Source organism: Glycine max, chromosome 5 (assembly GCF_000004515.6).
Source record: "Glycine max cultivar Williams 82 chromosome 5, Glycine_max_v4.0, whole genome shotgun sequence".
Taxonomy (NCBI): domain Eukaryota; kingdom Viridiplantae; phylum Streptophyta; class Magnoliopsida; order Fabales; family Fabaceae; genus Glycine; species Glycine max.
The window spans coordinates 23,443,466-23,458,549 of NC_038241.2; the positions used below are offsets into that span (position 1 = coordinate 23,443,466).

Genomic DNA, 15,084 nt, shown 5'->3' on the forward strand with positions numbered 1-15,084 from the left:
AATAAGAGGGATCTGAGGACAAAGCTTAGCCTAAATTAGTCTAAACTTTCGTAAGTTATTTAGTTAAGTCTAGTCCAACAAGAGGGATCTGAGGATGAAGCTTAGTTTAAGTAAGTCTAAACCTAGGAGGGTTGTCTAAATTGAGCCTAGTCCAACAAGAGGGATCTGAGGACAAAGCTTGGATTGATTCAGTCTAACTAGGGATCGAGGTTTAGTAATTTAGGCTACAACATAGAACACAAAAGCATGATCGATTAGAGAAACATCTTTATATGCATCAGCTGGTCTATTAGAAAGACCCAACATTTCTACCTACTGTTGTCAATTTTACTTACTTGCATTTTTACTGTTTTTAGCCTAGACTTAGTTTAATCCTATTCTAAATCATCAATTATCAATGTTTCTTTTAGCAATGCCTTATTTCTAAATTTAACCCTATCTTAGACTAGTTCCTTGAGTTCGATACTCAGATTCATCTGTTTTAATTTTAAATACTTGACAATCCGGTGCGCTTTCCGGCAAACCGGATTTCCCTTGAACATATTTGTATAAAGAAAAAGTGGACCAAAAAGTAACTGCAGGGGAAATCCAATAGTAGCCTTTGATTAGTCTTCTATGTAAAGCCATGTTGTTTAGTACTTTGCAAAGAAATACAAGTACTTCGAGAGAAGCATTCTTCATCATACAGATCGGCTTTAAGAAATCTTTTGAGTTCTCAACTCTTTGACAATTGTTTTGAGATAACATTTCTAAGGATCATTTTGAGCACTTCAAAATGAATGAATCTGCCTACTTCTTATATCATTTAACAATAAAACACTTAAGCAAAATGTTAGTTACCACATTAACCCATCATCCTTTCAATTTTCATTACTAATTGTTTGTAATAATTAAAACCAGAGATGTGGATTCAACAAGAACAACAAATTTCAAATATTAACATGTTGGAGGGTTTTATTATACTTGTAACACCCAACCATGCTACTAAGGTTTTCTACTAAATTTTAACTTAAAGGAAACTCTTATTTGATTTATTTATGAAAACATGAGTTAATTTTTCATGGCACAACTGTAAATTGAAGTCATATGTTAACAGACAAATAATCTCAACAAGTCATACACTGAATATAAATACAAGCTAAGATCATAGAAATATCTCAAAAGAAAAGTTAGGTGAAATGTGTGCAACCATCAACAGTGTACCCATTACCTATTGTAAATACATCCAGAATGGGAAAGGGGATAATATCACGCACTCCCTATGCTGGTCGTACATTAATCCCAAAACATAAACATCGAGATACTTCTAAAGAGATCTCCCTCTACTATTAAACTTTAGTCACATAAGAGACGTGGTATCATCTGAATCACTACTATAATGTCTTCATTAGTAGGTTCCCTTGTACCACCATCTATCGACATACCAAGTGATGCTAGACCAAAGACTTAAAAGGGAAGTCTATAGTCATAGATTTGAAGTCCTTCACGTGAAGATGATGCATCCTCTTGAGATACATATGTGACGAGTATGCCTCCCGCCTGTTGACCATCTCTTGTGGCAACATCTTGATATATTTGACCATCAAAGAATGTGCAAATCAAGTATAATTGAAGAATAAGCAAGGGTAGGTCTTGAATCTCATCCATCTGTTCCCCCGAATGCATCGTTTGAGATCATCATAGGAACAAAATCACATGTGCAACAATGCAAGTATAAGCTACCAAAAACAAGGCATACATACACATATTTTGTGGGAATGTAGCTAATCATATGACATCTAACATAGTAGATAAATAATACAGCAAAGGATATATCAATCATTCATGCTCATTTATCATCAACCAAGTATAAGAGATAAATCCAACGTATACATCACATCATATATGAAATGTCATGCGATGCCAGACAACTCATGTGACACAACACTGGCACGTGCAATGACTACTCCATGAAGATTCACATGGTCAAGTGATCAAGCTGGGTAATCCCTTCATCATAATAAAATCAACAACACCCCAACTAGACAACAACACTAGCACATGCCAAAAACTATTTGGGGGATCTTGTGCAAAACTGATCTATAGAGTGATTTAATGGTCCTGTGAATATAGAAGTGCGTGGGTAATGGCTTTCTGCGACACAAGATTTGCAACAATCCTGACCTAAGATGTGGAGTCTCCCACACTAAGTGTGGGGTCCCACTAAGCAACCCTAAACTTACATGTGTACTCGCCAACACAACTAAAAGCACAACTCATACTGCAATTACACAACCGAAGACGCCAACTCATGCACATATGCATCAACACATCACCATCAATAACGTCAAGAGCCACAACACAAATAATTCTTATTAGGTCAACAAGGTACAAAATTTATCCATGTTCCATCAACAACTGCAACAGGATCCTATCCAGAACAATCCCAACTTGAGAATAAGTAGATGTCCTCCCAGAGCAACCCATCAACACAAAGCTCTCATTGAGCAACTTTGCCAACAAAAAATTGAGCGACCACTTAATCAACAAATAATTCACCTTAATTATATTACATTAGTTAGTATTTTCGAAATGACTGAATTATAGTTTTAACTTAAGAAAATTGCCAAAAAAAAGTCAAAGAAAGTCAACTTTTACTTGAGTTGGAAAAGGTTTCAACTTATATTCATAAATATAATATCTTAATATTATAAAAAAAACATAGAATCGTACTTATTAATTGATGCAATCCTACCCCGCAAGGGTATTGGATAGAAGACTCCAAGAGGATTGGGCTAGAGCTTCTAAAGAAGGCCTTGGGGTTCTCATGAATCCCAGGGTAGATTTTTGAGCCCATGGACAAAGGTTGGGTCCTCTCTTCTTTGTAAATATTAGAATAGATTTTTCCTTCTTTTAGGCCTTGTATTTTGGCCATTCTAGTAGTATAGGGTTTTAGCCTTGTATTTCAGGGCATTTTGAGTAGTCTTTGTATTAGGGACTTTTTTTATATATTTTCATGTATTTTGACATAGGGGTGAGCTTAGCTATTATAGGGGGGGTGTGTAGCTAAGCTCTAGCTTCTTTAGGAATCTTCTCAAGGAAGCTTCTCAAAGAGGTGAGCTTAGTTATTAGAGGGGTGTGTGCAGCTAAGCTCTAGCTTCTCAAGGAAGTTTTCTCAAAGAAGCTTCTCAAGGAAGTTTTCTCAAGAAAGCTTCTCAAGGAAGCTACCAAGTCTATAAATAGAAGCATGTGTAACACTTGTTGTAACTTTGATGAATGAGAGTCTTGTGAGACATACTTCAAAGTTCCACTTCTCTCCCTCTTTTATTCCTTCAATTTCGTGCTCCCCCCTCTCTCTTTTTCTCCCTCTTTCTTTTCCTCCATTGAAGCATCCTTCCAAGCTTCTTATCCAAGGCTCATCTTGGCGGTGAAGCTCCTTCTTCCATGGCTTATTCCCTAGTGGATGACACCTCCTCTCACCTCTTCTCCTTTGTCTTCCGCTGCATCTCCATGGTGGAAAATCACCATTAAAGGACATCATTGAAGCTCAAAGATTCATCCTCCAAAGAAGCCCCACAAACAAGCTTCCATCATTAATATTTGAAGATCAGATTTAAACTCACTAATTTGATTTATCAAATCACCAAAGTTCATTTTCAAAAGTTATAGAAATCATTCAATTAATTTCTTTACAAAAGCTTGAAAAACCTAGGGTATTGTTGTTCTGTTTTCAAGGTCTGAAAAAGATAATTATTTGACTGACGAAAACATTTTATTTTCATACATGTCATATATCATTTTAAATCTTATCATGTCTATTTTTCAAAATACTAACTTATCTCTCAATTAAAAATCTACAAAAATTTAAATAAAATAAAAAAGACTGAGAGGTCGACTGTCCCTACAAGAGGACTAGTCTACTCATCTCTTAGTTTTAACCCACAAAAGTACTTATTCTTTATAAACTCTTTTTAGCATGTTTAAGAGGATTCTTTCATGTTTCTAAAAATTTCAACCTTGCAAAAATTCAATGGTTGTAGATCCTTTGTTATGATTCTAGTACTAAACAAGTCCGAAAGCATTTTTTTTTGTTAGAATCCAGTACGCAAGTTTCAAGTCTCAAAAATTATAGAAAATAGAGTTCTCACTGAAATTTTAACATGTGATAGTTACTTTTAAAGCTTGAGAAATCTACTGCTTTATGGTTTAAGACTAGTTCTAGTGTGCATAGGCGAAACCAAGTTTCGTAGGTGTGAAAGTAACCAACACTGTCTGATTTTGGTTGCCCATCCTGCACCGTAGGATTGAGTTATCCGTAATCCAACGGACTTAGATATCTTTGTCCTCATAAAACTCGTTGTGCTGCCATAACCGTATATGCCTTGGTCTGCTTGGAGAAGATGACATCATTTAGTTATGCTTCGCTAATGTGTTTCCCTTTTTTTTCTTTTTCTTTGAACACTAATAATACATTTGCTTTTTCTTTCACCTATATCCAACCAAGCAATTATAAGTTGTGATTAAATTAATATTTACACAATTGACTCCCCTAAAAATATATTTTACACGATTGAATCAAGTAAATATTTATTTTATTGTTTTAAAATTTTGTAATGTTTATGAAATTTGTTAGAAAATTTATTTATATGTTTTTACAATTTTTCTAGGATAAACAAGAACATACATTAGAAGATTATAAAAATTCTAATTAGTTGTTTATAAATATAAGATTTTCATTTTTTTTTTACTTAGTAAGTGACCACTTCATTTTAACATAAGAATTCTAATTTGAGTTAATTAAGTTATTGATTGATTCATATTTTCTAGTTTTAAAGAATCTAATTAATTGTTAATAGATTAAAATTTGCATGAATGTCTCAAACAAATATTTACTTTATTTTTTAGGAATTTTCTTAATATTTATTGAAATGATTAGCATATTTGTTTCTATTTTTATTAATAAAAAATAAAAATACATATGGTGATTATTGTGTGACTCTACTTCAATCTCTCTTGTTACTGTTAAAACCTTATAGGTTGGGTAAAAAAGGATGGACTAAGCATAAATAATAATTTGTCTATTTGACTAAGCATAAACTTTAATTTGAAATCTATTTTATAATAATTCTCAGGAGATAGGGGACTTGGATAAAGTGTCATCCGGTGCAAGATGGATAACTCAATTGGACGGTGTTGTTTACTTTTGCACCTACGAAACTCGATTTCGCCAACGTATGCTATAACTCGTCATGGTTTAAACTCAACAATCATAAGGTTCATGGATAGTTACAGATTCACAAAAAGGTTTGGACTGTCCGCCAACATTTTCCAAAAAGCATAGGTCAACTTTTAGGAAGTGTATCTCCTCTGTTTCTAAACCTTTTTGGGTATTTTAGGTATCCATATTGTAGCGTTTTTAAGTAATATTTCATTTATAAGTGGAATCAGCTTTAAAAATTACCAAAACGCAATATATAACAAAAACTAGTCATGGTGTAAAAACAAAAACACAAACAAATTCATGCTATCTTCAAGCACATCATGCTATTTCACAATCTTTCATCATATAATCTTCAAACAAACCATATATCACGAAATATACACCATACACAACAACAAAACAACACCACAAAGCATGCATAACACACACAAGGTGTCTTTCCTTATGGGCTTCTCTTTAGCCAACTCAAACTAGCAACAAGCACATGGTGGAAATGGCTTCCTTTTGGCTTCTCCTTCACTTAACCTCAACTAAACATGATAGAATGGAAACATGGAAGCTTAGAAAAGATAATAAAGAGTATCTTGAGGTGGTAAAATGAAAAGGAAAAAGTAGGAATTATGAGGAAATAGAGAGATTCAAGAGGAAATGAAAACTAGATCTAGGGTTTTTCAACTAACCCTTCTTACTTCTCTTCTCTCTACACTTTGAGCTTGGACATTAGATGAAATTGTTTGTTTTGTGTGTGTGTGTTTGTTTGTTTTTGTGTGTGTGCACGTGCACGCGCATTTGATCCATGTGAATATAAGGGGAGAATGAGTGTGTTTTGTGTCAACATGGACTCAGGTTCAAGAGACATAGGTGAGGATAATTTAGGAAATAACAAAATAGGTCAAGACTTAATGAAGAAATTGTTGTAAAATTTGAATTTTAGTGTCTCTCCCGATGAGATATTTCAGCCAACAATTAGGGAAAAAAGGGCATGATTTGACTTAGGCTAAGCTTAAGTACAATACATACGAAATAGGTAAAGTAAATGTGTACTTAGCAAGTACATGTAGTTAAGTTAGTTTGGTTACTTTTTAATGAGCTTAGTTGAAATAGAACTACTTGATTAGGTTTAAGAGAGAGAATTTTGTTGGTTCACCCTATCTATGAAAAATAAAAAGTTGTTATGTGTACTAGCAAGAAATACAGAGAAATCTCACCCGGTTTTATCGGAAATTTCAAGTTTAATTATTTTTTCGTCTAAATAAAAATATGTGACTTGAAACACGTTTTGGAATGGATATGAAATCCCTTTGTGGATGATGGAACAATCTCAATTAAGTGTTAAAAGGTCACTTCCAACTTATACTATTGTCAGGATTCTTAAGCTTAGTCAAATGACCCTTATTACTTCACTTTGATGTATAAGGTGAGAAAATCACTTTGACATCACTTGAATCTAAATATAATTTAATTTAATTAATTATAAGTAAATTATCAAGGTTTAGCGTTAACTTTCAATTATTCCACAACATATTTCTACAGTGCCAGTAGTCGATAGGTCAAATTTCTACAAAAATCTATGTAGAAATACACAAAATACAACCACAAATTCTTAATTAATATTTTAGCATTAAAATAAAATAAAATATTCTTTTTAATTATTCAACCACTTATTTAGAAATTAGTAAAAATAAGAGTCTTACAATACTACTATCATAATTTATTTATATTTTCTTTGTAATTGATGTATTAAATAATAGTTTATGTTTTTATTTTCTATATTTTTATTTATTTTGGGATTAACTTGAGAATTATATTTTTAGATAAAATATATTTTTGGTCTATCTAAAATTTTGAATGTTCAATTTTAGTTTTTCTAAAAAAATTGTTCATTTTTTGTTCTAAATTTGAATTTTTTTTTCATCCCTCTAAATTTAAATATTTGTTTTCGTCCATCTAAATTTTAAATGCACCACTTTTGATTCTTCAAAGTGGTTTGAATAGTGCTTTAAAGACAAGGGAGATATGATTTAGATAGCACTATAGAAAAACAAATATTTCCAAAATTAGAGAAACAAATAATTGACAAAAATTTCTAGAGGTACTAAAATTGAACTTTAAAAATTTCGTAAGAATAAAAAACATATTTTATCATATTTTTATTTATTTTTAACATTTTTTAGTTAATCAACCCAATCTAACCTTCAATCCGCCACATGTTAGGTTGAGATTTCATACCCAAAAAATATGATTTCAATGCAACTCAACTCATTATTTAGCAACTTAAGGACAAGTTCAGCTAAGTTAGCCGATTTTACACCCATACAGAAACAGAAATGATATTTAGACACCCCATTATTTTAAATAGGGGTGGGTGATAAAAAAGAAAAAAAAAAGACTTGACTTGACTGGAAATCGAACGACTCAAGTTAAAAATAAAGATTTCTAGCAATTGGATTTGGGTTATGAGTCGGATTAAAAAAAAAAAACTCAATAAGAATCAGATAGTTCGGGAAGTTGCAGATTGGAGAAAAAAATTGTATATTATAACCGCACCTGACTGAATAAGTATCATGTAAATATTATGTGCTCAAGACATATAGCTTGATTTTTGGATTGCAAAGTATATTTTGCGTTACCGTGAAGCAGTATGTTGCACTCTGCGCCAAGAAAAGGTCCAAGACTTGACATTGACAAGGCCTTTCTTCATGGTTAATGCCACCCAAAACTTCTTATTTATTTATTTATTTTTTATATTTCACTCTCCTATTCGTCCTTTAATCCTTTTGTCATTTTTTCTACCATTGAGGGCACAAATGCTCTTGAATAATAAATTTGATTTTTCAATACTGCAAATTTTTTAAACTCAAAGTCGAAGGTTGCAAAAATAAAAGGTAAAACCAAGCCATTTGTTTACTATCTTGTGAAATCTAGCCATCATCTCCCACACACAATAAGTCAACTGGCCAAGAAACACCACGATCGTAACCCAAGCAAGCATACGCGCACTTAAACCAACCAAAACACCATGGCCAAACCAACAGAAAACTCAATCTCACATTAACCCAAGTTAAAAATACTTTAATAATATATACATAACACAAGATGAAAGACCCAAAGCAAGAGATTGTGGAAAGCACAACATAGAAATGAAAAGAAAAGAAAGATAGAGAAGAATCAGAACTAACTCACGACAAACTGTTGGACTAAATCCTTATGATTGCTCAAATCAAAACTATCAAGAAGCTTTGACATTAGAATCCCAAAAGTGGAAATGGAAAAAAGAAAAAGGAAGGATGAGATTCAGAACTCACCTTGGCACACTGTTGGGAATTGTCGGGAAAAAAAACGAAATGGGAAGAGAAGAAGAAGAAATGGGATGCGAAGGAGAGATGGAAATGGGTTTTGTCAAGAGTTGACAAAGAGAGAGAAAGTAAAAATGCTTCTCTATGAAGTTTTAAAAAAATAATAACTTAAGATTTTTTTTTTATCAGCCATTGGATCAATTTTAAGGAAAAGTAATCAATGGTTATAATGAGAAGTATAAAAAGACAAGAAAGTAAAAGTAATGAACCAAAATTTGACATAACAAAGCTTGTCTTATTAATGGATATTTTATTAATAAAGACAACAAGTATAGTCGGAAAGCAGTAAATAAGCTTTTGACTTGAGTACTCGAAAGCAGTAAATAAGCTTTTGACTTGAGTACTCGGAAAGCAGTAGTAACAGCTTTTTTGTACACAACTCAACTTGGATCATTGTACAGTCGAATTCTGTTTTCGCTTTGAAGTTCGAACTTTGTTGTACCCTTCTATTAGGTTCCGCGCCCCGCAAAGGAACCTGCCATGTGCTCGCATTCCCCAAACCACCGTTCGAAATGCAGTGCTCCTGCACCCGCCACCATCATCTTCCTCTTTGTCCCACTCCTCTGTTCCGTCTCCTTCACCAACGTCAATTCCCAGGTTCTCTCTCTCTCTGTCTCTCATTTTCCTTTCGAGTCACGAGATCCGTGCAAATTCACTTCGAATTGAACTGAATTGGCAGATTCTAGAAGCATGTTCAGCCGCTACGGATTGTGGGCCAGGTCTGTTCTGTGGCAATTGCCCTGCTTTGGGCTTGAAGCAACCCATCTGCACCAGAGGCCAAGCCACACTTCCCACTTCCATTGTAAGCTTCTTCCTTCTTCCTTTGAGTTTTTTTTTTTTTTAAACCCCGCGATCGAAGATAAGTATTAGGAGGTTTACAATCACTCACGCCTGTTTAACTAACTGAGCTAGACGTGCCCTTGGTCCTTTGAGCTTCTTCAATACCCAATATTGTGACATTCCCTTTTGGGGCATGCTGCAGGTTAATGGGTTGCCCTTCAACAAGTACACGTGGATAGTGACCCACAATTCCTTCAGCATCGTGGATGCACCGCCTTTGCCCGGTGTTCAGAGAATGACCTTTTACAATCAAGAAGACACCGTCACTAACCAGTTGAGGGTATGTGTAGTGTTGTTGCCATTGCTTGCTTTTCTTCTTAAATTTTGTTTCTTTTATGTTTTGGTAGCTTAATTGTTTTTTGTGATGTTTTGTTTTGTTGATAATTTAGAATGGAGTGAGGGGACTCATGTTGGATATGTACGACTTCCAGAATGATATCTGGCTCTGTCATTCATTTCGCGGGCAATGCTACAACTTCACTGCATTTGTAATTTGACCCTGTTTGTTATATTTATGGATTTTACTTTAAGGTTTTAAATTGCAATAACAATCGCGGTTTCCTCATGTTTCTTGATATTGTGGGAAATTGCTAACAAATGCGACCCATGCGGGTATAATTGTGGTCACAATGGGGTCGCAGATACCCAAAAGCCTTGATGTTGCGGCCAAAATCGCGGTTGTGAACTGTTTTTTAAAATCTAAAGTGTGGTTTTTGTGGTTGCATTTCAATGGGATGTGGTCTAATATGTCTGTTGAAATGTTCTCAGCAACCAGCGGTTAATACTTTGAAAGAAGTGGAGGCATTCTTGACGGAAAATCCAACTGAGATTGTCACCATTGTAATTGAAGACTACGTGCACACTCCAAAGGGGTTGACAAATGTGTTCACAAGTGCTGGACTGGATAAGTATTGGTTTCCTGTGTCCAAGATGCCAAAAAAGGGTGAGGATTGGCCCACTGTGACGGAGATGGTTCAAGCAAATCACCGACTTGTTGTTTTTACTTCCGATGCCTCAAAGGAAGCAGGGGAAGGAATAGCTTATCAGTGGAAGCACATGGTTGAAAATGAGTGTAAGCATTATATATCATTTAAACATGTGTATCTCCTTTGTACATGATTTGCAGTGACTAACTCGTAATTCACTTGCTATCAGCTGGAGATCCTGGAGTGCAACAGGGTTCTTGTCCACACAGAAAAGAATCAAAGGCATTAAATTCTAAAAGGCATTCACTTTTTCTGATGAATTACTTTCCAACATATCCAGTTGAAGTTGACTCTTGCAAAGAGCATTCAGCTCCACTTGCTGAGATGGTCAATACCTGTTACAAAGCAGCAGGGAATTTGCTACCCAACTTTATAGCTGTTAATTTTTACATGGTATTCCTTGTTCTGATCTAGGCTGTTAATTGGAACTTAATTATCACATGTATAGATGTATACAGCATATACCCTGCATTTTCACTTTAGCATTCTGACTGAAATTTCATGCAGAGGAGTGATGGAGGTGGTGTTTTTGATATTGTGGATAAAATGAATGGCCATACATTGTGTGGGTGTAGTACTGTCACAGCCTGCCAGGTTTGTCTGCATTTCTTGTCTAGATATGTATTTTATGTCATTTGTTCATGAAGCTTCTATATTCTGATATTCCATATTTCTGTCTATCTATTGTAATGATGCAATTTTGGGTACAGAGTGATGAAGAGAGATAAAAGAGAATGAAACACTAATTCAAACTGCAATTTTGGGCAGTATTAACTAAGATGTATTACATTGTATGGATGTGTTTGGTATGTTCATAAAAACATAAAGTGCTAACCCTTATTTATACTAATCATAATCCTAATTAATTAGGGAAACAAATAATGATAAGGAAATATGGTAACCAATCCTAAGAGATAATGTGGAAACTGGGAAACTAATCCTAGAGGACAATCTAAGATAAGATAAAATCTTTTCATATATTGTAACAGTGACCATTCCCACACTAATGCTGGAAACCTAATTGAGTATAATTTTACACCCTGTACAAAGTCTATGGAATTTCATCTAATTTACAAATTTCAATTCATTTATTCGAAAAGGTTGTGCACATGAACAGAATATGAGACCTTCAGATGATACTCTTAGAAGCCTGAATATGTATCTGATGCACATCTGGTTGATTTAGATTTTCCTTCCAAATATAGAATCAGACTAATGGTCAATTAGTGACCATATTTAAAATTTCTCTACATTTTATTTAAAATATCTTGAAATCGACAATAATTCAAGAGATAAATTGATCTTGACTTGGATGATGGAAATAACAGTTTATTCACTTGGGTTTAAGGTTTTAAAGTAGTAAAAGAAAATATGGTTGAATTTTATTGAATCTCAAAATTTCTTCTTATCTATGTGGAGTATTTCATATAGAGAAAAGTGAGGTAGTTTTCCATGTTCACTCTGTCCCATAAATTCTAACCATACGTAACTCAAATCTGTGTTAAACAAACTAATTATGGGTTTATAAAAGTCAACATGAGATTAAAACAAATTGATTTACACTAGATGTAGCATCCCCATGTCCTTTCTCTTGACTAATTTTTCTCAACCATTTGTTGTTAACTGCATGTTTCCACTGAATGGCAATTTATATGAAATCATGTAGCACAATATTTAGGCCAAAGTTGATTAAGATCCATATAGTCATCTTGCATATTCATCTTTTGGTTGTTTAGTTGTGTACTTGTGTTATATTTATATGAAATGGATGAATACTTGGAGTGGATGAATTTCTATTTTGGAATGGCCTCTACATGCACAGTTTGATGAAAGAAAATTCTAGTAATGACGATGACATTATTACTGCACTTTGGCAGGCGGGTGCACCCTTTGGGTCTTGCAAGAATATTTCTGTACCTAGTACAAGTCCAGTGACTAATACTGCTGGAAGCTTTACTGGATCTGTTCAGTTCTCTAAATCAGCTTCATCTGTCCATCTTCCAAACTTTTTGCTTCTTGTCGTCTTTTACTTCCTGCAAAGTCTTGCTGCAGCGGTGATGACTATTAGCACTGTTTTATAACTTGTATCTTGGCATGTACACTGCAGTATTGTCTCAAGCTGTGAATTATCATGGAACTGTTGCTAGGTTAAAAAAATTAGATATAGAGAAATTCTTGTTTCTTGCTGAGACTATGTTCAAGGATCTGTGAAGTCATTTGAGTTGGTAGTCATGAGAGACCAAGAATTTATCTGGAGCTATAAGTAGTTCAGGTAAGTTATACTTATATTCTTGGATGTACAAATCAAATTCTAGATATTGCAACTCTGGATGCGTCACATTTTTTCTTTTCTCATTGCACAAAGGTGTGTTATTTCTGTTTTCCAATTTGCAATAATTGTGGTTGGCAAAATTACTTTACAGATACCGATGTTCGTAAGGTGTTGGTGTGAATCAACTGACTGTTCCCTGATTAGATGCTCAGTTTTATGAAATTTAATTCATTTATGTTAAAGAGGCTACAAATTAGACAAGTTAAAGAACATCTAACCTACACTCTGCTACCAATCTTCACAGTCAAGTCGGATTGGACAATTCTTCTCTACAGTTTGTGATTCTACCTGCTATATAGTTTGTAGCTTTTGCTCTGATTTATTTCAGTTGTCTGCTTCATAAGCTAGAAATTTGAGGGTCACTAGTTTATGTTTCCAAAGGGTTCAAAATTTTTTATCTTACTGATTTTTAAGGTTAGTGAAAGAGTTGCTTATGATGCTGCATAAATGAAAGTATGTGTTAATCCATGACAATGATTGTCATTGTGGCTTACGGAATTTAAATTAAACCTCATAGACTGCTAATTTTTTTATGTATCATGGAAGGGATTGATTGTATGTTTTCATGATTGTGCACATGAGAGGTGACATGACCTTGTTATGCATCAAATTGTCAAATTACACCTTTTTTTCCTTCTTTTTACCTGTTTGTGTAAATGCTTTATTTATTGCCTATATTGGGTGAGTGAGGAAGTATAGCAAATACATTTCGTCCAGATGGAAAATGTTTCTATGTTATAGAAAAAATATTTCCCCAGATTGTTCATGTTAATGCAATATTTCCTTCTCCTTTTTGTGCTCCAAATATTATCCTCAGATCCTCCAATTGTTCAATATTTGTCCTAGTGATGCCGAAAGTCTCTTTATTTTTTGAATAAAATCTTTTGCGTTATTGTTTGTTGCTCCATGGAAATGATGACTCTGAAACGAGTTTTTCATTCGTCTTAGATGGTCACTTGGCAACATTGTAAAAGTTCAGTCCTCCTAATCTTCCATTAAAATTATAAACCTGACATGTATGGTTATTTTTCCTTATTTAACTTTAAGGGAATTAACTGTCGAGGGAGATCTCACCAAAAAAACTGTGAAGGGAGTATGAAAATTTTCTCTAGCAACATGTTGTCACTTGCCACGCTCATTAATTTGATTAATTTCTCAGTATCCACAAGATGACTTTCATGGCTCTGATGTCAGATAGAGAATTTGACACCACACTTTAACCCAAAACTTTAATGTTATTCATTTTTCACTTATATGGTATTCAACTTTTTCACTACTTTACGTGAGACTTCACTTCACACTTGTATTCTAGCAAATTGAACATTTCTTGTATTGTAGAAAATATAATTTAAACTAAATCCTTCTTTTAAATGTTGAAAGAATAGAAATTGAAGATCTTTTCACGATTAAACATTTGTGAACTATTTTGCTGAAAAGTCCTTTGAAAGATCGTTGAAGATTAAATATGATTTTCAGTTATGCTTTTTACTATATGTGGAAAATCCCACTTTTGCAATGGATGGTGATTATGATGTCGATATGGCTTCACTATGTAATTGCGTGTTTGGATTGTCGGTGAAATTGCTGTGTGCGTGTTTCAATAGATCTAACGAATAAAAGTAAAATGAAAGCAAAAACAAAGATTTTGATGCTTTGGCAAAAATACTTGTATCTCAAAAGTACTTTTTCACCTGATTTCCAAACATATACTAAATTGTTAGTTAATTTGTGTATTTCTTATACACATTAAATAATTTATTGCTGTTGTAATTTTTATTTATTTATTCTTTTGTGATTGCATTGCTTTGATCAATCGTTTTTCTTCAAATGCTTTTTATGTTTCTGAGATTGTTAGAATTAACGCAGATGACATTGCTTGAACTTTTGATAATTGATTATTTATCTAACTTTGTGTTATCTTCGTGATGCCATATAGTTGTACATTTGCAAATAAATGTGACGTGATTCTTGCCTTCGCAAATATTTATAACGTTTTCTGTTTTCAAATTTCAGGTTTTGGCAACAACAGAATTAGGATAGAATGGCTAAAAGCTCTTGATCCTTGTTAAGGTTTGTATTTATAATTGTATCCCAACTATTCATATTTCCTGTCTTTCCTTCCCACTACCCGGTCTTCACTTGTGTATTGGTGTTGAAACAACCCAAGTTGTTATGGATATTTTGCCAAATTATTATGTCTATAATAGATATGGAACACGAACAGTTTAGTCAAACATTGGAACTTGCGCTAGGTATGCATTGCATTTAATAGTAGAACCTTTTTTTTTTAGAACGGTAGAACTTAAAAAAAGAAAAAGAAAAACCTAACGGTACCCAGTATTGGAAGGTTCCTTGATATGCAAAGCTACT

At 33.7% G+C, this 15,084-nt stretch overlaps 1 protein-coding gene and 1 long non-coding RNA gene across 5 annotated transcripts; one reads left to right on the top strand and one right to left on the bottom strand.

The window, feature by feature from the left end:
- Nucleotides 1–1,128: 1,128 nt before the first annotated feature.
- On the bottom strand, nt 1,129–8,625 carry LOC102665344 (uncharacterized). The gene is made up of 2 exons (XR_414318.3): nt 8,506–8,625; nt 1,129–1,647 (listed from the first exon to the last, which is right to left on the bottom strand). It is a non-coding gene; the product is annotated as an uncharacterized lncRNA (long non-coding RNA).
- Nucleotides 8,626–8,879: 254 nt separating this feature from the next.
- Nucleotides 8,880–14,948, top strand: LOC100798171 (PI-PLC X domain-containing protein At5g67130). 4 transcript variants are annotated; one of them, XR_001388345.3, is made up of 9 exons: nt 8,880–9,153; nt 9,236–9,358; nt 9,539–9,676; nt 9,786–9,884; nt 10,165–10,468; nt 10,552–10,775; nt 10,890–10,976; nt 12,260–12,654; nt 14,728–14,948. XR_001388345.3 is itself a non-coding variant. In XM_003524599.5 (8 exons), the coding sequence occupies exons 1-8, from the start codon at nt 9,037–9,039 to the stop codon at nt 12,461–12,463; spliced, it is 1,296 nt and encodes a 431-aa protein (XP_003524647.1). In that variant the 5' UTR covers nt 8,908–9,036; the 3' UTR covers nt 12,464–12,737. The 4 variants fall into 4 exon arrangements, 2 of the variants coding, with proteins under 2 accessions (XP_003524647.1, XP_014631061.1); XR_414319.4 differs by lacking the exon at nt 14,728–14,948 and adding an exon at nt 12,806–14,688 and having other exon boundaries at nt 8,916–9,153; XM_003524599.5 differs by lacking the exon at nt 14,728–14,948 and having other exon boundaries at nt 8,908–9,153; nt 12,260–12,737.
- Nucleotides 14,949–15,084: the final 136 nt, after the last annotated feature.